General features: G+C 46.6%; 3 protein-coding genes and 1 non-coding gene across 4 annotated transcripts; 3 read left to right on the forward strand and 1 right to left on the reverse strand.

The window, feature by feature from the left end:
- Positions 1-3,129: 3,129 nt before the first annotated feature.
- On the forward strand, positions 3,130-5,130 carry SODALDRAFT_344640 (hypothetical protein; the record flags this gene model as incomplete). The annotated part of the gene is made up of 2 exons (XM_028613170.1): positions 3,130-4,702; positions 4,766-5,130. The coding sequence occupies one exon, from the start codon at positions 3,130-3,132 to the stop codon at positions 4,642-4,644; it is 1,515 nt and encodes a 504-aa protein (XP_028466641.1). The 3' UTR covers positions 4,645-4,702; positions 4,766-5,130.
- Positions 5,131-5,364: 234 nt separating this feature from the next.
- On the forward strand, positions 5,365-6,609 carry SODALDRAFT_324234 (hypothetical protein; the record flags this gene model as incomplete). The annotated part of the gene is made up of 4 exons (XM_028609866.1): positions 5,365-5,591; positions 5,746-6,053; positions 6,159-6,405; positions 6,492-6,609. The coding sequence occupies 4 exons, from the start codon at positions 5,365-5,367 to the stop codon at positions 6,607-6,609; spliced, it is 900 nt and encodes a 299-aa protein (XP_028466642.1).
- Positions 6,610-6,691: 82 nt separating this feature from the next.
- On the reverse strand, positions 6,692-11,904 carry SODALDRAFT_378997 (glucose-inhibited division protein A subfamily; the record flags this gene model as incomplete). The annotated part of the gene is made up of 10 exons (XM_028615015.1): positions 6,692-6,757; positions 6,821-6,840; positions 6,994-8,626; positions 8,711-8,975; positions 9,063-9,290; positions 9,634-9,661; positions 9,749-10,247; positions 10,332-11,590; positions 11,683-11,701; positions 11,857-11,904. The coding sequence occupies 10 exons, from the start codon at positions 11,902-11,904 to the stop codon at positions 6,692-6,694; spliced, it is 4,065 nt and encodes a 1,354-aa protein (XP_028466643.1).
- Positions 11,905-19,717: 7,813 nt separating this feature from the next.
- SODALDRAFT_t118 lies at positions 19,718-19,789 on the forward strand. Its single transcript has one exon. It is a non-coding gene; the product is annotated as a tRNA-Thr (tRNA).
- Positions 19,790-23,993: the final 4,204 nt, after the last annotated feature.

Genomic DNA, 23,993 nt, shown 5'->3' on the forward strand with positions numbered 1-23,993 from the left:
GGAATTAGGTATAGCGGTCAGTCCCAACGCTCACTGCAGCATTACACGCATGGGATTATCATCACGTGACATGGTGCTGAAGTGAGGCTTGCGTATATCTACCTACCTATCTAGTTCTGGAACAACTCGTATACGGTATCTGTTCATGCGTAACGGCGCAGAGGACAGAATCACGTGGTGGGTATCTATTGAAGTCCTGGTTCTACTCTGGATTTCTTCTGGTGTTTTCGTACTCCCTATTGCCTTATTCCAATTAGGTACCCGGCCATGTTTGTTGTGGTGGACGAGGTACGTAGGATTTTTAGAGTTCCGTAGTCGTCGCAAGGGCCTGGCCGGACGCACACGCTAATTTCCGACAAGAAGCAGTCAACGCGATTCACAAGCCATCGACAAACAGGTACATGTCGGTGGCGACTCTCGAGTATGGGTGGAAGGTCACCTTGCGGGTTTATTTTGCCCATGTTACCTATCTGTAGGCATCTTAGGGCTCGTACTCCCTTGGATACCACACTATATTAGTTCATCCCAGAAGGACGTGGCGTGACAGCAGACATGGTGTGACATAGGCAAGGGACATGCAGGGTAGGAGTGGTGAGACTCTGATACCGCGCCTGTTGGCAATTTTGCCCAACCTGCAGCCAGGATACCTCCCTACATGTATGCCTTATCCCAGGAAGACCGCGAATATTGAAGCTCTTCCAGGACCAAATTGTGGGAAACGCGTCTAATTGCGGACACAGCACGATGCGTCATTGATATGAGGTGCTCCGTCCTCTGTACATTTCTGTCGGGCGGGGGACAGGCCACCACAAAGATCAGTTGCTTCCAGGCTTTTGCGAAGACGCTTTGGCGGAACCATGTGAGTCTGGGCAAGCTGAACTACCGTATTCCGTGATCGTTTCCGCAAAAGTGTCGAAACACTCAACCTTTAGAATGTACAGAGTACCGAAAGTATTGTTCATCATACGGCCTTGCGATGTTAACGCCTCCTACACGCAGGCAGATACCTCTCCAATTGGCCCTACCTGTCAAGATCTCTGATGTTCTTCTAGTTACCTAGTATCTATTGAATAGTCTGCTAATGATCTGTGTCCTTGATGGCCAATGCTTGCTATGTACTTTATATAGGTCTGCCTACCTTGGTCAGTCTTCTTCTATCATATGAATATATCGTGGATGATCATCATGGGGGTGAAGTCGCGAACTACTTCATCACGAGCCCTGGTAGAAGGGCCCACATACCCCCGTCGATCTTCCCTATGAGCGGAGTGGGAGCGGCGGCAGCGTAGCCCGAGACCCACACCTCTAATTCTTCTTCGCGCTAGGAGCAAATGCCGTGTTGATCAGAGCCACAGCCCCCACTAGGTACTAATTGGGCACGATCCGTAAGTCTTGCTCAGTCAAGTCACTTGCCTCTTCGAGCCGCCAGGTCTGTGCGGACTGCCCCGAGCCGGAGATTTGGAGTGACAATGTCTTCAGACCATCATACCATTAATGCCTTAGGTAATTACACCAGGATCGATCGACACGAGCATGGCGTCTTAAGCTGGTTGGATACATGTGTACACCACATCAGAACACTGGGAGGCAAGGACCGTGGCTGTAGGCGAGAATGCCAGATGCCGTATCCCCTTCTTCATACTCCGGTACCTGAGTATCAGACAATGGGAGGCAAGGTGCGTTCTTCTGGATGTGGTCTATAGGGAAGAATGCCGGACTTCCTCCTTCGTTCCTACTTCCCCAGACGAAATGGGAGTCCCCGGTCCCCACCTCGCGAGGCAGGCGGGAGCCGCTGCCCTAAACTACCCACCGAGATACATCTTCAAGAGTTTTACGACGTTGTACGTGCCCATGCATTGGCCACACTATCTCTTTAAGGTACGTATATCTCAGGCGGTCCCTCTCGCCCGTGAATCCCGTCTCCCTTTGTCTTTCCATGCGCTCTCTCAACCCAAGTCATGGCCATGGCCATGAAACGAAGTTAGTGAGCAATATGGTGTTGGAGCGCAGTCGATGAAGTAGAGGACATAGGTCGGAGGGTTAGGATGATTCTGGGGGGTGGATGGTCCCTTAGCACAGAAATTGGCACCGAGGATAGACCGTGGGTTTCCAGCCAGATACATACGTATGTACCGGTCACTTTCGATATATCCCCAGTACCCCTCCCTGGGCCGGATTTTCTCGCTGTGCAAGTTACCAAGGCAGGTATGCAGTACGCGACCATCCAGGTGGACGAAGTTCCTCGGTGGTCCGTACCTATGTGCCCATATGTGGCTGATATGCCCAAACTATCTCCCGAGTCTATACGGGAGTGCGGCGCGCAGAAGGCGTAAGGGGGGTTAAGGGCTCCCGGTTTTGGCTCCAAGGATGGAATACGGGACTCCTCCCTGTCTGTGGTGGTTCGCACTTCCCATGACTTAAGAATCAAGCTACCACTTTACGTCTTCTTTTTTCGATACCTCTCAGGCAGGTCAGTTAGTTGGTCGATTGTTTCTTCCCATGCGGCAGGAGTCGAGGCAGCAAGAAGAATAAAACCAGATTTCTTCTCTCCTTTCCTGGATTTCAACTCCACCACCCTCAAACAATCCGCTCGCATCAGCTCGTGCTCGACGGAAACCACTTTACTTCGTTCACTTGCTCGCCGGCTCTGTCCCCCGTTTTCTCTTCTACGTACTCCGTAGGGAGCTCACGTCTTCTACTTCCCCCTATCATCTCCTGCTTTGCTCTACTTTCTGTTCCGGGCCTCTACGTAAGACGGACGGTCCTCAGACGGTCGAACTCTACACAGACAACGTCCAGACAACGTCCAGACAACGTCCAGACAACGGCGACACAGACAACCTCTTCGGCGAACACCGCAGGAGAGACACTGTCTACAGGGACAACCTCCTAGGCCACGCCCTTCAGCAGACACTATTGCACCTCACCTCGTCACCTCGTCACCTCGTCACCTCGTCACCTCGACTCACATATAATCCACCCAGAGTGATTCAGCGGTTGCAGCAGCTTCGCCCCAGCTCCTTTACCCTCTGTCGCCTCCCGTCCAAGGTTATACCCCGGGGCCTGTACAACCAGGCCTCCCTCATCAGTCAACTCACCTATAACCTGTTCCAAAATCCTCTCTCCATCATGGCCAACAACAATAACACCAACGATAACGGCCCTCTTCGGCCAACATTTCAGGGGCATGTCGCCACAACATTCGATGCCTTGGTGCTTTTTGAAGCTTGTCTCTGCGGTTTGCTTCGACATGTCCCTCGCCGACCTCATGACCGCGAGAGACAGGAGTTGATTAGAAGCGGCAATATCTTTATTTACGAGGAGCACGCCTCCGGGATAAAGCGCTGGACAGATGGTGTTAGTTGGAGCCCCAGTCGTATTCTTGGAAACCACCTCCTTTATCGAGAGCTGGATCAACCATTCCCACCCGGAGAGAAGAAACGCGCAGCAAAGAAGCCAAAGAAAGGCAACGGCGGGATCACCAAACGGGGCTCTCCACCCAGTCAGAACCTTACCAACAGCAGCCTCGCGCATCAGCACCATGTAGCCGCTGCCGTCGATGGTACCGGCAGCCAAAGCCACTTGTCGCAAGAAGCGAGGAGGAACGCGGAGAGGGCTCTCATCGGATCTTTGGTCGACTCATACGCGTTCAAGCAAGGCGGCCTCGTTAAGAAGACTATCAGCATCTCGTACAGGGGTGTCCCGCACCACCTAGTCTCGTACTACACCGTCGACGACGTGCTGGAGGGACGGCTAACAGCACCCTCGAAGATGGCGTTGTTCACTGGGATGTACCCGCGTGCCGAGTTGCTTATGTCCCAGAATTTCCGTGCCCCTATCGAGGAAGTTGAATACCACGACGACCGGTTTATGCAGCGTCTACTAGCAGCCCAAATGGGTGCACTAGTTCCATCGCAATTTGCCATGCAACCACGGTCCATGTCGATGCCGTCGACGTACCATATTGGCGAGAACGGGCAGTGGATCGTTCCGGTATTTCCACAGCAACATCCCTTTATGCAGCCGATGTATCAGCACAGTGCCCCATCTTCTGTCAGCCAACCGACCTTCGTACCGGAACAAGGGCAACATCACGTCTACGAGATCGGAGACCCAGCGCAGTGTAGAATGACGCATGCAGTGGAAGCCTCCCCAGAGACGACGATGGATCATGTCCCCGTCCCTCGACGGCATTCTACATACGATTCTACTACATACGACAGCAGCCAGGCAGGCCAGCCCCTAACCTTCGGTACAGGCCTGCCCGACATGGCCGACGACGATGCGAGGTCGTTCAGCGGGCACCAGTTCTTGCAAGGGAGCGCGGTTTTCAATGCGGCTGACAGACTCCCGGAAGCCGTCTCGCAAGTGCCCGACGCGTTCCCATCACCTCACACAATCGCCCAGCCAGAGCCCGGTCTCGCAATGAACACAGATCCCTCGACAGTCAAGTCAGAAGAAGACGACCACTCCCAGGGACCGGACACAAGTAGTTGGGCAGCCTTCGCCGCTCTAGATGAGGAACAGGATCATTACAGCAACGGCGGCATTCACATTGACCATACCCAACAATATGCGATTGACTGCGGCAACGACGGAGGATTCGGGGATCAAAATTGGCAGAGTGCTTTCCGGAGAGGATAACCGACTCGCAGCGCGAGTAAGAGGAGTGGGGCTTTGGAAACTCCATTCAAAACTTCACGTAAGTCAATGATCATGAATGCCTGGAAAAACCTTTGGACTGTCGAACTGATTTGCGGTCAAGGGTTCGAAGTATTGTGGGAACCCCCCCAAAAAAAGAAAAAGAAAAAAAAAAGGAAAAGGAAAAGGAGGAAGAACAAAAAAGAACGAAAGAAAGAAAGCCGATAGCGCAGCTGTCTGGAGGTTGGTAGGTTGGTAGGCTGCAGAAGGGGGAGGAACTTTGATGGAAGTTCAAGTGTCGGTCTTAATGACACCCGACGGCGACTGCGAATCAACAACAAGCGAACTCCCGTCTCAACTCGCTTTTAATATTCTTTTATTTTTGACGGAGGTTTTAATTTTGCAGTAAGGAGAGGAGAGAGAGAGTACTCCCCTTAGGTAATTACTACCAACCTAATTACCTTAGCGAATACCTACTTCAGTTACCCCATACCATATCACATGTGATTCGCAGTCCAGAGCTTGTGATTACCTAATGAACAGAGAAGGCAAGCAATCTTCTCCGGCTCCATTCCCGTGCATGTGCATGCGCATCCACAACTCGGAATCATTCAAACGATCCCCCGGAACTTGGAACGACGAGTCCTTGCCGTAGACTTGTTGGTGGACATCTGGCTGGAGGTGATGAAATTGGTGTATCAGACAACAGGTCTGCACCTGGAAATGTTGCTCCTCCGATCTGGCGGCGTTTTGGGGCCTGCCCGGAGGAGGGTCGGATGCCTCCCACATCCACCGCTGTCTTCCGGGAGGATCGGTATTTCGCATCGCAGTCTGTGCTGGGCTCGTCTGAGGCCTGTTGGCTTGCATCTACAACAGGGTCGTAGGCCGTCTCAAATCCGCGTGTACACGTCCAAAGAGGACGACAGTCACAAGAATCCCAACTCCGCCAGGTATGTGTCATAGCTTATTATGGTGGACGGGATCAGTGGGATCAGTGGGACCAGTTGGCGAGCGGTTGGCGCTCTTTGCTTTCTTTACCCCTTGGACGAACTGCGGCTTTTCGTTCCATGCCGACTGACTTCCGATTGCCTCCAATCCTCCTAGGTCGAAGCTCGAAAAACAGCACCCCATCCTAGCAAAAACCCTACACGAACATATCTATACCATCCCGAATATTCTCACCTTCTCCCGCCTGATCGCCGCGCCCTTCGTCGGTTACTTCATCCTCCACGACAACCATACCTGGGCTCTTAGCCTCCTAGCCTACTCGGCCGTCACAGATGTCCTGGACGGCTGGATCGCCCGCCGCTGGAACAAGAAGACCGTGGTGGGCACCGTAATCGATCCCATGGCCGACAAGGCCCTCATGGCCATCTTGACCGTCGCGCTCGCCGCCAAGGGTGCGCTGCCTGGTACGCTTGCTTCGCTTCGCTTCGGGCGTCTAAACCCACATCGTGACCCGTTGAGAACCTAACTTTTATTGACTCGCCTACGTGTCCTCCGCCAAAAAAATCTAGTCTGGCTTGCTAGCATAATACTCGGCCGTGACGCTGGGCTCGGCCTGGCGGCGCTCTACTACCGCTGGATCTCCCTGCCGTCGCCCAAAACCTTCGCCCGATACTGGGATTTCTCCCTCCCCTCCGCGGAAGTTCGTCCAACCACCATCAGCAAGTACAATACCTTCTTGCAACTAGCATTGATTGGGCTGACTACGGCTGCCCCCATCATTCCCTACGACTTGTCGAGTCAATTGACTCTCATGCAGTGAGCGCCCCCCCCTTCTTTTTTCATTCTCCAAGGAACGGAGGGGAACGCCGTATGCAGTCGTCTTCGTGGCTGACCAGTTTTAGGTACGTTGTCGCTGCCACAACTCTGTGGAGCGGGGCGAGCTACATCTACTCCAAAGACGCCGTGAAAATCCTAAACACCCCTCGAAAGCCAGGAAAGAACGTAGGGGACAACTCGTGAAGCATATGGCGGCTTGGTCTAGCCACCTCGTTCTTCGACAAATAATAAACGGACGTCAATGGGAATATTAAGCCCACGCGCTCTACCGCGTGGTTATTCCTTCCAACGGGTCATTATTCTGCGACTCCGTGCCTTGCGGCGCGATGCGCTGTGTACATGATCACGAGCTGAGCGTCCTGAAAATAACCGAGCTGGTCTTTCCTTGACACACCGCAGGGAGTGAGAACTTGGCTTAGTGAGGTGCGAGAATAATGGTCTCGGATTTTACATAGCTATATATACAAAGTACCTATACAGAGTACGAACGTCGCAAATATACACCCTAAGAACCCAAGCTCTGCGGTAAGCCATGATCAATTACGCCTCCGTGCCCAAGGGGCAGACCTATCGGGACTGAGCCTGAGAAGCGCTCTGATCGTTCCTGGCGCCTCACGAACACGAGAAGCCGAACACAGCCAGATGGTGTGACGCCTTCCAGCCGGCGAGCTTGACCCAGTGTCTCTGGCCTGGCGGCTTTGAGAATCTCCTTCTCGTTCAGCGACAGCCCCGCAACTTGATCGTAGTCGAGATCGACGGGCAACCGCAGTCCCTCGTCTCGCGCGAAGGTCCTCCGTTCGGCCAGTTGCTTCTTCACAAAGGGTGCGTAAACTGCCTCGATATTGACACGCGACCTTACTCGTTTTGGATAGCGGTTGATCTCGGGTATCACTGCCGCTACCTGGTCTAACGTCACGTCGCGCAGTCGCAGGATTTCACAAGCGTCCCGACGTCGACTATCGTCCTTGACTTGGAAGCCGTCCCTCATCCACTCCGTGGGAGACTTGATCGAGGAAAAGAGAAGCGCCATGAGGTCGTCGATTTGCTGCTTCTCGTCCGAAAAAGACGACCAGCGCCTGTCCGAGATGATGCCCCAGCCTCGTCCTTTCTCGGTCAGTCGCAGATCTGCGTTGTCAGCCCGCGTGGTGAGCCTGTACTCGCTGCGTGATGTGAACATGCGATAGGGCTCCGAGACGCCTTTCGTAATGAGATCGTCAATCATAATGCCGATGTAGCCGTCCCCTCGCGAGACGGTGATGGGCTCGAGATCTTTGGCTGCTCTGCCCGCGTTTATGCCAGCCACGATACCCTGGCCCGCAGCCTCCTCGTAGCCTGTCGTGCCATTGATTTGACCTGCCAAGTACAGACCTCTGATGGCTTTTGTCTCGAGCGTGGCTTTAAGACTCCTCGGATCGATGTAATCGTATTCGACGCCGTATCCTGATTGTAGGAGTTTGGCGTTCTCCATACCCCTGATCGACCGGATAATTTGTTCCTGGGCTTCTGGCGGGACGGTCATTGACAACCCGTTCGGGTAGACAACATCGTTGTCGACGCCTTCCAGCTCCAGCCAAACGATATGTCGTTCTTTGGTCGGAAAACGGATGATCTTCGACTCGAGAGACGGGCAATACCGTGGGCCTTTCACAGATTCGCGTATGTGAATGGTCTTGTCGAGGTTGGCCCGCACAATCGCATGTGTGGCCTCATTAGTGTAGGTGATGTAGCATTCGAGTTGTTTATCCGTGGCCACCGTGTCGTTGAGATAGCTAAACGGCGATGGAGGGTCCTCGCCGTGCTGGGGTTCCAGTATTGAGAGGTCGAGGCTACGGCGCGATACCCTCGGCGGTGTTCCCGTCTTGAGCCGCCCGAGACGAAACCCCGCGTCCTTAAGAGACTTGCTGAGTCCGAAAGTGGCCGCCTCTCCTATTCGGCCCGCGGGATAGCTCTCTAAACCGATGTGAATCTCGCCGCCGAGAAAGGTCCCCGTGGTTATGATGACCCGTCCCGTCGAAATCACCTCGCCGGATTCGAGCCGGACGCCAGTTATCCTACTCTGTGAGCCATCAGATGATTCATTGTGGGAGGATAATACAATATCGGAGACGCTGCCCAGGACCACAGAGAGGTTCGGATAGTTCTCCAGTTCTTCCCGCATATACTTCTTGTATAGATCTCGGTCGATCTGCGCGCGAGGTCCCTAATGTTCGGAAAAGCACGGAGAGGTAGAAGTCAGTTTTCGGCGGACGTGATGCGGGATCTTGGGGTACGATTGTATGCATACCCAGACAGCAGGTCCCTTCTGGCGGTTCAAGACTTTGAAATGTATACCGGCCTTGTCTATGATTCTCCCCGACAAACCGTCCAACGCATCGATTTCACGGATGATGACGCCCTTTCCGATGCCACCAAAGCTTGGGTTGCAAGAGCAGGTACCCAGGTTGTCCATCTTAGGCGTCACTAGAGCAGTCCTCGCGCCAGCTCGTGCGGCTGCCGCGCACGCTTCGGCGCCGGCATGGCCGCCTCCTACGACAACCACATCAAAGAATCTGGCGGACGATTGTTACTACGTTTTACGTCGGATAATTGTATATATATATATATATAAAAGGCGCAACGGGGAACATGGTGCATACCTGTTGTTAGGCGCAGCCGACGCTAATGTCCTTCGATCTTGTCGCAATGATCTGGGCGTTTTCCACCGTTGAAGAACTGATATGGTGCGGAACGTTCGCATGCTATACGTGGGCGGAAACGACGCTTGACCTGGGTCACCAACAAGTAGGGTCTTCGTTTGGTAATTCCGTTGGGGTTCAATGAAGCGTCTGGTCGTCTTCTGTTGTCCGAGGGTCAAAAATACTCCCCTGGTGAATGAATTGGTGAATGACTGTGATTTTGGTCTGATTCGGAGATGGTACAAGGCAGGTCTCTTTTAGGTACCTTAATTACAAATAGGTACCTTAAGATATCTGCGAATGATAAGATACGATAAGATAAATGGAGAAGTTGGGAGTTGGACTCGTACTTCATGGTTACTTCATTGACTTCTGTCCGCATAAGACGAATTACGTAAGGTACCTAAGTATGCCCTCCGATTCGGCACCCCCCTCCATTATCGATTCCCAAGGCCACTACCTCGCCTCCGTATTGCATCGCATCGTGCCAGGTCCTGCCTGGTCAGTAGAAGCCCGGTTATTTGAGATCTACCGATTCTCCCTCGTCGCCCTCCCGACGTCTGGCCACATAGATACAGCGTCAACCACTTCTTCCAGAAAAGTGGAGGCGTTATGGATAGTCGTGCCTCCAAGGACTATCCTGACACCTGGAGACGATGCGTTTACAGCAGCAATCATCTTGGCCTCCTCAAAGGTTGCACCGCCCACGATGAAGATGATAATGTCCTGTGGCTTGTCCCGTGTAACACTCGCACCTTCAACAAAGGGATACTGTTGCTCCCTGAGTTTGCCCTTGACTAGGTTTTGTAAAGTGCCTTCGAGAAGGGGACTATGCTGGGTGTAGACATTTTCAACACCCTTGAGCCCCTTGAAACGGTCCCGGGCGCCAGAGAATATGCCGGTGGACTCAAATATGTCTGCTATTCCCGTCTGGGACTGTGACTTTTGGAGGGACGAGTGATACGTAAGGAGGTTTGCCACCAGGCCTGCCTGGTGTCTTGAGACACCACCAGCGGCAACGAGGAGGTCAAGCAGCATGGGGAGCACATTGCCAGGATGCTTTTCATAGCGAAGAGCATACAAACAAACCAGTGACACCTTGTTTTGCGGCGTTACTTTGGGGGACTGAATGATATTTTGCAGATTCTAGTTCGGACACGACCACGTGTCAGTTGCCAGCCGCGGTGATGAAAACGCGAATGGGAGAAAACGGGGGTGGGGGGGACGAACCTTGACATCACCGGAATGGTTGTCGTTACAAGCCAGACTCTGCTCCAGCTCGCTGACCTCGAGTAGGTTCTCGGCGGCGACTCGTCGACTCAGCTCGGAGATTAGGGTGACATGCTTGCTGACGTTGCCTGAGAGCTTTCGAAACTCTGGATACTCTTCAATAAAGCGCTTCATATCACTAATAGACTCGATATTGGCGTTATTTTGTGTCTTTGATTGGTATTGTTCGACGTATTCCTTGATATTCCCGCCAAGGTCGCCGAAGTTGAGGTACATGTTCTTCTTGAAAAAAGGGTCCTGATCATGGGACAAGACGATCTCTTTCAGCTCGGGTCGAATGTCATGGACGCCACTAAGGTCGACTCGGCCATTGTCGATGCCGAGCAGATGATGCACCATGGCCTGGTATGTCCACTGAGTGAGGAGCGGGGTGATAGGATCCTCCCTCCGGTCGAGGATCAGCAGCACAGGCGGCGTGTCAACCTTGCGGAAGTCGAAAAGCTGGTCCTCCTGGGTCATAAGATGCCGAACTTCGGTTGCTAGTTTTTGTGCTAGCGGGCTACTCCTGGCGTATCGGATGACGGGCTTCTTCTTGAGGGCCAGAAGAACGGCCACCAAGCCGGCGGCGCATCTCTGAAGAGCGTCAGGGTTCCAGACGTCTGGGTTGGTTGACCAGACACGATATTGGGGTACGGAGAGGCCAAGAGAGAAGAGATCAGGATTTATGACAATGAAGTCGGCGAACTGTTCCTGCACGAGCTTGACAACTTCGTGGTCATCGGCCTCGGCGAGTCGTTCCAGCGAAGACTTCTTGACGACGTTGGTGAAATAGATAAAATACTCGCCATATTTGGGCTCGCGGAGTTCGTCGATGAGGTGTTGTATGGATTCGGGAGAGGGCCGAACGACACAGAGACACCTCAAGTGCCGCATCTTTTCCCTGGATGAATTCTCCAGGCGGTCTATCAAGTAGACCTCGTGGCTGAGCAGTGTGGATTGGGTGACTGCCGTAGAAATAATAGGCACCGTCTCCTTGTCTAATAGGAGGGCTTTCATCTTGGCAGAATGACTGGACGTATAGGCATCGCCAGGTGGTGAGATGATGCGGGAGACATAATTGTATACAGCCTGGGCCACGTCCATAGCGGCGGAGACCTGTGGTGGTGGATCAACAGCGAAACGTGTGACGTTGGAAGATGCGGGAGGACGCGGAGGCTTTAAGTGCGAGTATGAGGAGAATGTGGCTGACGGCCAGTGCACTGTTCACGATCCGTGAAGTCTTGACGATGTTGATGCTCTGGTGGTCCCTCAGCTAGTGTAGCTTCTTTCCTGGCCGCAATTCACAATTCACCTAGTTTCCAATGTATCATCTGGTGAAAGGATGAGTGGCATATGAGAAAGGGTGGACGTGCTGTCATCTGAATGCTTATCTCAAATCCCGCGGGCCTTACTAAGGAGCTAAGACAAAACATTACTGGGCCTATAAGTTGCGGGACATCCCCCGGCAATATATAATGGGCCCGACGGCGAGGACATCACGTTTGAATTTTCGGACATTAACAAGCAGGGCCATAACATCAATCCGGATAGACCTCTATGCTATAGCTAGTTTATATTTACCAATTCAGACGCAATATACTATTATTATATTTAATTAAGCTTTAATTCTATAGGTTAAAATAATTAATTCATTACTATTATACTGTAATTACACTTTAGTAGGAGTAGTAGTAGCCGTCTCTGCTTCTTCTTCCTGCTACTATAGTAGTTTAGCCTTGGCCCGTCTTATCGCTTTAACTATCTTCCCCTTGAATTAGGCTAGAATTACTTTTCAATTGTGATTATTTAGGGTATCGCGAGGGAGAAGGGGTTTATTAATATGTATATTAAATATCTATATAGACTACTAAGGAGCCTATATACCGGGGCTATAGGTTATAGCCGTAGGAGCTATTAAAGATAGCAGGGTATTATGCCGTTTATCGGGAGCCGTGATTTTAAAAGCAGAGGGTAGCCGCTTAGTACTATTCTTACCCTAGCCTTTCTTCTTCCTAGTATTCGATCGATATCTTAATAACGCCTTTAGACCGGCCTTTGGCTTAAACCGTTACTAGTTTAAAAAAACTAAGGAATATTAGGATAAGCGTGGTACTAAAGCTATCCAAAGAACGATTCTATCGCTAATAGCGGTCGATTACTATAATCTAAAAGGGCCCGAAGCCGTGCTACTGATTGAAAAACTTATACCGATATTAGAATATACAGTGCTTATACGTTGCTATAGGACTAGTACTAGCCTTATATATAGATAGGGGGATCGTGTTTAGGTTAGACTATTAGAGATACGACACGTCGAGATCTAGTAAGATGGTTAGCTAGAAGCTAGCTTAGAAGACTAGCTTAAACCTAAACCTAGTTCTAAGAAAGCCTCCCGCTACCCACTTAGTTAGAAGACCTTAGGTAGATATAAAGAAAGGAGTATCTTCTATAGTTTAAGGAGTCTTAAGGGAGGGGACTTAACGAATAATCTTATCACGATGCCCCCTTTTTAGTTTCTATTAGACCTTATATGATCTTATATCTTCCCGTAGGTATTTATTACTCCTTATAGTAGACCTATAATATTTTATTTATTCTTCTTTTCTATATGGGTATAACGACTAATAAAGATTATAATACTACTAATCTATAAGAATATAATAGGGGGCTACTATACCTTGTTAAGAAATAAGCTGTAATACTAGGGAAAAGATATACCGTAACAGATAATACTATCGTGACTTAATAGTCGTATATAATAACGATTTTAACTTAAGGAGGAAAAGGAAGACTTTTCTTCCTCTAGACTAATATAGTAATTTAGTCTCGCTAAGTGCTCGGCGATCCGAGTATATCTTCGATCCTATATAATTCTAATCTATAATACTACTTAGTTCCTTATACTGCCCCCTCTCTAATAGGGCTAATCCCTTAGGCCTATTTTATTCCCCCTTTACTGGGCAGAACGTGCATATAACTCTAGCCTTATACGAACCCCGTTATCCGGTTAGCGCTTATAATTAATTAGTATAGGTAAAGCTACATACCTCCTTCTAAATATCATGACTTCTTTTTAACGTATAGCTAGGTAATCGGTAAACCGTTGGCGATAATTACGTGGCTGACTTATTTACTAATTAGTATTCCCTTTCTAGCGTCCCGCGTAATAGCCGGCGATTACTCGCTATATTTTATAATATCGCGCTTATAGTTATCGTTCTTTATACTTACTCCCTCTTTAGCCGGATTCGTAACTAAGGCGACTATTCGCCGCGTATATAAATCTTCCTTATTTCTTTTCGTAGTTATTTTCCTCTTTGTCCTTTTTCTTATATAATCTTTATTCCTTATTTCACGTTTTCGTTAACTATACCTCCTTATTTATATTTATATCTATATTACCCCTAAGTAATCTGTATTTTTATCTTTATCCTATATCGTTAGTTATCGAATATTCGCTAATATATCGCTTCCGCTCGGTATTATATAGGAGTTACACCGTATATCTTATAATACTAGTAAGGAGTAGTTAGGGAGCTACTTTACTAATCTGCTTTATAGTCGTTAGCCTCCCTAGCTACCAATATTTATATAGATTATATTAACTAATCTAACTCTAACGTATATAAGTATACTATTTATGTCCGCTTATATTAGGCGTATATATTTATAAGTCTATCCTTACTCTTACTAAATATTCGGCTTTTAACGCCTTTAGATCCTAGATAGTCTCCTAGGCGCTATCTACAATATTTAGAATATTATTACTAGTATTCTTTATAATAGGATAGATAACAAACTAACGCTAATTAGTCGGCGCTGTTTTTATTTACGGCTTTAGGCCCTATATAAGTAGTTTTATAAGGTCTTAGATAAGGCTATTTATCCTCCTATTACTATTACCGCTAGTCGCCTTATACTTAATAAGCTTTCGTGTATTCGGTTACTTCTAATTATTAACCTTATAATACGGGTTTATATCTACTATTCGCTATTTATTAGTCGGCTTACGCTAACTTCTCCTAGATTAATAATTTTTCAGCTAAGGATGCCTATTCCCTTATAGAGATAGTTATACCTCCCCGTAACTATAGCCTTATTACCTTTATTACCCTAAGGCGGGTAGTCCGTGACCTCTGGGGTACCGATATTAAGGAGTATCCCGCTAAGCGCACGGCTTAAGCCGCCGGCTATAACTAGCACAGTATAGTTATATTCTCTTATTTATAGAGTTTAGCTGCTACCCTTACTAATATTAATAAGCCTTATTATCCTTTTATATCTGCCGTTTTTACCGGCCGCTATACTACCGCCTATAAGCTCTAAGTTTATATCTAATCGGATAATAAGAATAGAATTATTAAGTAATCGCTATCCCCTGCTATTAGCGTCGACTCCTTTACCGCCTCGCTTATTACCGCTAATAGCCCTAAGGCTATTACCGAGCTATCGCCTATAACCGCACTATCTAAGGGGAAGGAGGGCATAAAAGAGGAGGGTATTAAGCCTAATTCCGATAATATCGATATAAACGATACCGATTCTTCGGCGGAGTTTACTAATCCCTCGGAGAAGGTTATTGTTATTAGTAGCGATAATAACTCCTTTAAGGGTTTTAATAATTAAGGATAGATTTTTTAGGTAGCTATAAGACGCTATATTAACAAGGCTAGGGGTAATTATTTAATAGTCGCCTTTTAGCGTTATCGCCCTATACATAGCCTTTACTATCGCTATTATCTGGATAATATTAGAAAGAACATCGTCAAGCCAAAAGTGACTCTAAGGTGCCGTATTATCGATAAAATCAATTCTGATATCGGATTCGGATTCTACGCCCTTAAAGCACCGGAGACCAATATCGCAGCGAGGCCGTAAAGGGCGTAGTGGGTTATATACCATAGGGCGGCCCGTAGGGCTAACTAAACACGATACTAGTATACTATTATAGAGCGCTTAGAATACGATAACTAGTACTAACCCGGGGTATATAGCCCCGGGGGAGCTCCTAAAATCCTAGGCACTAAGTAGGTGTATTAAAGGCGTATTATATAAACTATATACCTAATTTTCCAGACTATTAGCTAATAAGGTAAACGCTAATAAGGCGCTAAAGCTTATATAGAAAATTCTTTAGATATAATACTATAACAGTCACGAAAAAAGCACCTAATAACAGGCGCGTAATAGAAGTAAAATCGATAAAACCTCTAAGACAGAGATTATAACTACCGCCCCTCTCCTAGGATACTATTATAGCGGCTTCGTAACGCCGGCGTTACGGTATCACCGGAAGAAACGTGGGATAGCGTTATCCTGACCTTAACTATATAGAATCCGTAACGGACTTACTTTTCGTAATATAAGCATTCCTACCCCCGCCTATAACACGATATAGCGCGGAACCGATATAAGCCCGAAAAAGGATTACCACGCCCCCCGGAACTAAGAGTAGCTAAGAGTAAGGTAGAAATATAGGCCTTACTAGCTAACAGGAACACGATTTAATAGGTTGTGGAGCTAGTCAAGGAATTAATTATAATACATGATACCCGTAAGGACGCCGGCGCGATACCGTTAGTATACCTATACACTACTATCCGCTATATTATCCGAGAGAAACTCCAAAAAGGAATAAATGGCATAAAAAAGACCTAGGCTAATATCGTAGCCCGGGCCCCCGCGGTAATACCGCCGCGGGACCCTACCCCCCTTAAAATAATCCCCGCTAGGTATTACCGGGAACTAATTATCCGCTAAGGAACCCTCCCCGAAAACTAGCCCCTTAGAGCTAGGACCCTAAAGAAAATTATCTAAGCTATAAACGCTATAATTACCCGATATAATACTATAGCGGTATAGAAGCTACTAAGTGGAGATATCTACCTTACCTTTACCGAAGGGGTATAATAATAGGCTACCTATAAGAAATAATAGATTAAGAAGGCTTTTAGTAAAGGAGCCGCCCTAGCCGTATACACTTACCACGCTAGCTAAGGCTATCCCTTAAGAGGTCCTTAACACCCTATCCGAAGAAGACCTACTAGTATTCCTATAAAATATAAACCCCGAGGCTAAAATTATCCGAGTATAATAGCGGGTACCCCGCCACGGTATTAGTAGGGTAGCGCTTCTCCTTATCGAATCGGCTTCGCTAAAAGGGGTAATAAGCCTTATCCGGAATACCCTCCTCTTTAAGGGGGGTAGCTATATCTACGAGCTATATAATCCTAACCTTAGCCCCCTAAAGTGCTATAAATACCTATACTTTAGCTATAAGGCGAATAGCTACCTTATAGCGGAGAGGGTATATTATTACTACGCTAAGCCCGAATCGGTCTACCTATAAAGCCTAGGATACTACGAAGCTATAGCGCCTAGGCGCCCCCGCTATTACGCCGCCTATACCGGAGATTATAATATTTTAACGATTTATACTGGCTACTAAAGAAAAAGGCTAAGAAGACCCGCGAAGCGTATAAGTACTAAGCTAAGGACTTTAATATTACCTGCTAGACCGAAGCGGTATATCTATAGTAGCCGTAGATCTTCCCCCCGATTATTATCGCTTAGGACTAGGACTAACCCCTCTATAGGGGTAAAAGGTTACCTCCCGAAAAGGATTAAAGGATAGGAGGGTTCCCTAATACTAGGCCCGATAAGCGCCTATATAGTCCCCCGCGGGGCTAATAAGGCACCGTAGTAGGAACCCTAGAGCTAGACCCCGGTTATACCGAGTACGCTATCTTAACTCCCCCCCTTCTAATTAATAGAAATCTACGTCCTTTCGTGGAATATAAGGAGGAGTTAGGCGTGGCGGGAGCTACCGCTCTGGTACTGCGCTAAGTATAATATAATAGTAATCCAGGAACCCGGCCTTAACCCTTTTACGAAAAGCCCTGCCTACCCCTCCTAAGGGGTATACCAGCTAATCTAGGGAGGAGGCCGCGCCCTCTTATATATCTATAAAAGATACCCGCTATATACGTAGATATAGCGGGCCTACCGCGATACCTATATGGTTATATTCGGGACTAAAGACGATACCCTTATAATCTAGTCGATCTACTTAGAGAACTGCTAGTTAGCTAGGATCCCCTAGAATATACCCCTATAGAGTATACTTGACACGGCACTATTATAAGGCCGATATATCCTTATAGGGGACTTTAACCTATACTACCCTTATAGCTATAGCCACCGCGGTACTACCCCTAGGCCGATACCCTATTTACCCTTATAAACCGGTAGAACCTAGACCTAGTAATACCCCCTAGAATAACTATATAGTATTACCCGGGCCGGCGTGCTAGCACTATTAACCTTATATAGGCGATATAAAGGCTCCGCTACGACTTTAGCGGCCCCGATAAGACCGTTATCGGGTTAGACTATTACTTATAGATAGCCCGAATCCTTATATAGATAGGCATTACGCTAAATACCGCGGCGATACTACCGCGGGACTTAGCCGGGCCTTACTAAGTCTAGAAAGACTTTAACCCCTTATAGGTCACCTAGCTCGCCGCTATATAACTATAATAGACTAGCCCCTTTATAATACTAGGAGATATCGACTTAGTATTAGATAACCTAATAAGAGACCTTATAACCCTAGCCGATAAGGCTATACCGCGCCGCTACGGGGGCACCCCCGGACTCTTACCTACCGCTTAATAGAATATAAAGCTAACCGCCCTTACCTAGGAAACGAGGCGCCTTTACCGTAAATATATATCCAGGAAGTCCTGGAACCGATAAGACGAGTTCTAAGAAGCGGAGAGGTACTAAGATAAGGCCGTAACGATAGCTAAACGGCTATACTAATAGTATTTACTCTACTCGACCGGGAAAAACGATAACCTCCTTTAGCGGCTAAAAGAATAAGTATAAACTAAAGGGGGAGTATTACTAGACCCCCTATCGGTACTACCACTATACTAAGACGATAGTGACGGCTAGGCCACTATAGATATAGAGGAAGCCGAAGTCCTTAACTGAAAGTTCTTCTCCCCCCTCCATACCGCCCCTAAGGCCCTAGGCGTGGAATTTCCCCCTAAATAGGATATCCGCCGGGATATCACCGTAGCGGATATATAGGGGCGCCTTAAGAAGACTAAACCCTAAGCGGTACTAAGGCCTAACAGGCTCTTAGTAAGGCTCCTAAAAGCGTATAGACCCCCTATATACTAAAGCTTAGTACTATCTTTATAGCGTGCCTCGAAGTGGGTTGTTACCCGAAAAGATACCGCTATATTACCGTGGTAGTCCTTAAAAAATAAAAGGCCGGCCGCCGGCTAATTATAAGATAGTCAAGGGCTAGCGACCGATTTTACTCCTTAGTATAATAGGTAAAGTCCTTAAGGGGATACTAGCCGACCGGATCGCTATTATAGCGGAGGAGTATCGACTCCTCCCGGAGGGATAAATATATAACCGGATAAGGCGAAGTATTAAGATAATAGTATAAAGAGTTACGGAGGCTATAAGGGTAAGTTAGGCCTATAGCGGCACCGCTTTAATACTTTAAGTAGATATTAAAAGCGCCTTTAATACTATCCCCTATTCTCGCCTCGTTAAGGTACTTAAACGGAAAGGCTTCCTCTAATAGCTTATTACCCTAATTAGTAGCTTCCTTTAAGACTATATAGCCTAGTTACTACTTAATAGCGAAACGGCCCCCCCGCGGTACCTCCGCGGGGGTATACCGTAAGGCTCCCCGATCTCCCCTATCCTTTTTATCCTCTATATCTCTACCCTATACGAGGAATTAGAAAGGGTCCCTAAAATAATAGTAGTAGGTTTTACCGATAACACGAATATTATCGCCTTTAGTAGGATAAAGGTATAAACGCGGTATCGCCTCGCCGCCGCGTAGCGGATATACCTAGACTAAGAGATAATAAGCGGGCTATAGTTTAAACTAGCTAAGTATATCTATACCCCCTTCATAAAATCACGCTAACCCTTACTTACCCCGCTCCCCTTAGCGCTATTTCGGTACCGGTAATAGAGGCGATAAGGCTCCTGGGTGTCTAGCTTAATAGGAAGCTCGATTTTCGATAATATACTAAGATAAATATACGCCCTCTTAAGGCTTAGCGCGATAGTATAAGGGTATAGCTTCGTAGACGTAAAAAGACTATACCTTGTAGTAATATAACTAGTAATCGCCTGTTACGCCTTAACCGTCTATAAAATAGGGGCCGGCCCCTAATATAGCCCCGTAGCGGTATTTATACCGGTATAGAACCGGTACCTCTGATTAGTAGCCGGAGCCTATAAAGCTATACCGGTTAGGGTCCTCGAAATAAAGACCTTTATTCCCCCCCTTAACCTATACCTCGGGGGGGATAGCGTAGGTGGTAGACACGCCTAGTGGCCGCGTAAGGCCGTGGGTTCGAATCCCACTCCCCTTAATCGTACGCGATTTGTTTTAAAAATTCGCGCGCGACCTACCCGGAGCTCCTACACGTTATGTTGGCCCCCGTATATCGGGGAGATATTTATTAGCTTACGCGCTGATAAGTGGAACTATACTACCTCCGGTATATACCCTCCTTGAGGGGCGAGGGTACGTACCTACTACACGTAATTAAGCGCACCCATACACACTACTACGATCGGGCCACCTAAGCTAGGGCACTTAGTGGAGCGCGTAACCTAATAATACAATTCCCGGACTAATTAACTGGACCGCTAAAGCCTAAAGAAGCTATTTATAAGGATTTCACTTCACTACTAATAGGTTTATGTAAATAGACTAGTTAACTCGTTATAGGATTAGTCTCCTTAATAGACTCGCGCTATAGCTTTAGGGCTATATACGCGTATTGAAAAAAAAAAGAAAAAAGAAACCTATATCTCTTAAGTCTAAGTGCCCGGAAGGTCCGCTAGATATAAAAGGAGGGGACCGAAGATAAGATATTAGCCGGAGTATATACCGTAACGAGAGCCTTAGCGGCACCGAATTAGTATTATAAGACCTATACTACCCTTATATAGATAGCCTAAAATAATACCCTAATAACCTAGACTAAAACCACGGCCCTAAGGAAAGCCCTTATAAGGGAATAGGGTTAAACCTAGGTAAAGGCACGGAGGTCCTATACCTACGCCGTAGTGGTACTAAGTCGCCCCCTAACATAATACTCCCTCCGGAAATATAAAGGACTCCTAAAGCTATAGAGTGCCGTACTTACCTAAATTAAATTAGAAAAGCTAGGCCTATAAGCCTTCTTAGCTAAAATAAGGGTACCGGGATTCCTAATAACACGGTACCTCTATAGTAGTAGGAGGGTAAAAATAGCGGAGTATATAATACTCTAGTACTAGGATATAACCGAGGAAAAGCGTAAAGAGCTCTTTGGTGCCGTGGAGAGACAATTTATAACTAAAAGAGATCTATATAACGCACTAGACTATAATATAAAATCCGGGGCGATAGCTAAGTCGTTCCTATAACGGAAAAGGCTTAAAGATTTTCCCCTCGCCTTTAAAGTTATAAAGGCCTATAAGAATATAGCGGTACTATAGCATAAAAGAGGTAATATATTAGTCCGGTTCGGTATTAAATAGGGCCTTACTAGCTAGGACCCCGGCGGTATTAAAGCGTTATTAGGCTAAAACCCCCCCCTCCGTACTCCTAGCTAGTTTTATCTTTACCCCCCTGGAGGCGCTAACACTACTCTTAACGTACTCGAGGTCCTAGGATAAGTTAGCTATACTATTACTATAAAGGCGCTATTGCGAAACCGAAAAGGTATTACGTACGTAATTATCTAGCAGGACGGTTATTATACCCTTTAGGCGACGGGTCCGATAAAGGATATCCTATAAAACTGCCTCCACTAATAACGTACCGCCACGACTATAACCGGAAGGCAGCGCCCGAGAGACAGCCTATCTAAAAGATAAAGCCGCCGTCTTTAGGCGCTCCTTAGCCTAATAGGTTATTAGTATAGCGCTACTATAATATCGAAAGGGGACTATTTACCGTAGCGATACTATCACTACTAATAGCCTTTACTAATAGGTAAAGACTATAAAAATCTATAAGACGTTACTACTACTTTTTTATAGCGGGGGGGACCTATTAACTAATTAGATTACCTTAGTACGCCGGTAGCACTACTACGGTATAGGGACAGCTTATATCCTTATAGGGATATCGGCCATTAGTATACTAGAAGCACGCGGGGTTAGTACTAGTAATATTAGTATAAGGGGAGATAGTATCGGGGTAATTACCTAGATGCTTACTATAACAGAGATAACTACTATAGGTTAGCCGCTATAACACCACTTCGGCACTACTAGGGTATATATACGGTATAATACGGATAGTGCCCTATTTATAACGATTATTATTACTAGAAGGAGGTATCTATAGCTATTAGTACACTACTACTATAGCGTTACTATAATATAAAGATACTTATACTACGATGCTATTTACGGTTATCATTACGACTATTATTACTACTATTATTATACTACTTAGTTAACTCTATACTACCGTAATACTACGTATAAACCACTATATACTAGAATTAAATAGGAAAAGTATAAATTAAGAGCGGAGAACTAGAAAAGGCTATTAATTAGTACGATACCGCGGTAGTAGGCCTTTAAGGCCGTAAACAGGAATATAATAAGGGATACCTATAATATACTCTATAATATTATAGGAAGGAAAAGGGGAAAAGAAAAAGGACCTTATTTTCTATTATCTATTTACTATTTTTCGGGTATAGGCGGAGCCTTACCTTTCCTGTCTACCGCCGGATATAGAAGGCACCCCCCCCCTAAAGGAGGCAGGAACGCCTGCCTCGCCTTTTTCTATATTACTTAAATAGAAGGAATAATAGGCACGGGCCCCCGGGGATATAAGGAGGCCGGAGTTAGTATACAGCGGTCGCTATATAGCGGAGACACCGCGGCACCCTTTCGGCCCCCGCCCCCTTACTAATAACCGGCGTAGGCTAACCCGAACTATAGCCTACTACCCTTCCTATTAGCCACTAGCCTAAAGGTATAATCCAGATATATAGACGGGGCGAACCGGGGCTATATCGGCCCCGTAGCGGCACTACTCTAACTAAGGACGAGTATAAAGGTTTTCCCTGGGATCCCGGGTTTTCCCCTTTATAGCCACCCGAGAAGGACCGCATAGTCTAAACTAGGATCTTATAGATTAAATAGGATAGTGGAGTAAGAATAATAATGATAATAATAATAATAATAATAATAATAATAATAATAATAATAATAATAATAATAATACTATAAGATTATTATAAGGAAGCCGCTACGCTAATAACCTAGTAGCGATATACCCCCCCTTATAACTAAAAGGCTTACTAACACGATTTAATAAGCGATTAAGGGTATACTAAAAGAATTACTCGGGGTAATAGGACCTAAGACTTAGACTTAGGTAATAAGGAGTATACCCGCGTAGCGTTCACGTATTAAGATAGTACGGGCGAAGGTTATACCTATCCGATATACCCGAGAACTAATAGTCTAATACGGAGATACTAAGACTAACCTTAAAAGCTAAACCCTATAAGAGATTACTAAAGTGGTTAACTAAGTTACTCGCCGTGTAGATATAATAGCCGCGTAATAACTTCTAAGCGGTAATATAATTATTATATTTAAGTATAGGAATAAGTAATAGATAGCGAACACCAATAACTAGGTTAAATGCGTATTCGGTATAGAAGCTACGATATAAGAGAAAATATACTAAGTTATAATACAAGGAGTACCGATAGCATAACTATTAGCTAGTAACTCTAAAACGGCGTAATACGAAATTCGACTATAGAATAATATAGCGATTACCCGGATTAAGGCTAGGAAATCTAGGAATAACGTAGCGCGCATAGCGTTATTACTTATTAAGGTCGCCTACCCTAAGGACACGGAGCGATAAATAAAGGAGTGAGTCTTCTTTAACTATAAATATTATAATAAGAAACCCTATAACCCCCAGATCTCCTTATAATAATACTTTAAATACCTTAATTTCGGATATAAAGCAGGCTAGTACTAGGCGAATAAAACTCTATACGGGTATTATAGCGGCGCGGAGTTAGCGTACTAAGGGGGCTTTACGGTATACAAAGCTAAGATAAACCCGAAGAAATAACGATACGTCTCGTATATGGGACCGTATACGGCGTTCGATAATAAGTGCCCGAATAAAGCGAAGGAAAGGGCGCGGACGAAGGAGGTATATACTAATAGGGTAAGGGGATTCGATCTTAGCTAACTCGAGAAATATAGGGCGGAGCGGGAGTATAGCGTTTTCGCGGTATAATAGGAAACGATAATCTCCGAGCCGTCTAAGAAAATAAGGAAATAGAAAGGATACCCCTTAAAGTTACGGAATATCCTCCCTAAATTATATACCGCCCTCCCTATGCCTATTTAAGATAATAGCCTAATTATAAGGTTCCTCGCCTTTAATACTACCTCCTTTTAGCCCCTATAAAGCCTTACCCCTTACCCCGGTGGTTTTACCTAAAATATAGCTATAAAATAAAGCGAGCACGGCGTAGCCGCCTATAAAGGTAAATAATTAGAATCGTTTAGTAGAATATAGGGGGATAG

This window comes from Sodiomyces alkalinus, assembly GCF_003711515.1.
Source record: "Sodiomyces alkalinus F11 unplaced genomic scaffold SODALscaffold_5, whole genome shotgun sequence".
Classification (NCBI taxonomy): Eukaryota; Fungi; Ascomycota; class Sordariomycetes; order Glomerellales; family Plectosphaerellaceae; genus Sodiomyces; species Sodiomyces alkalinus.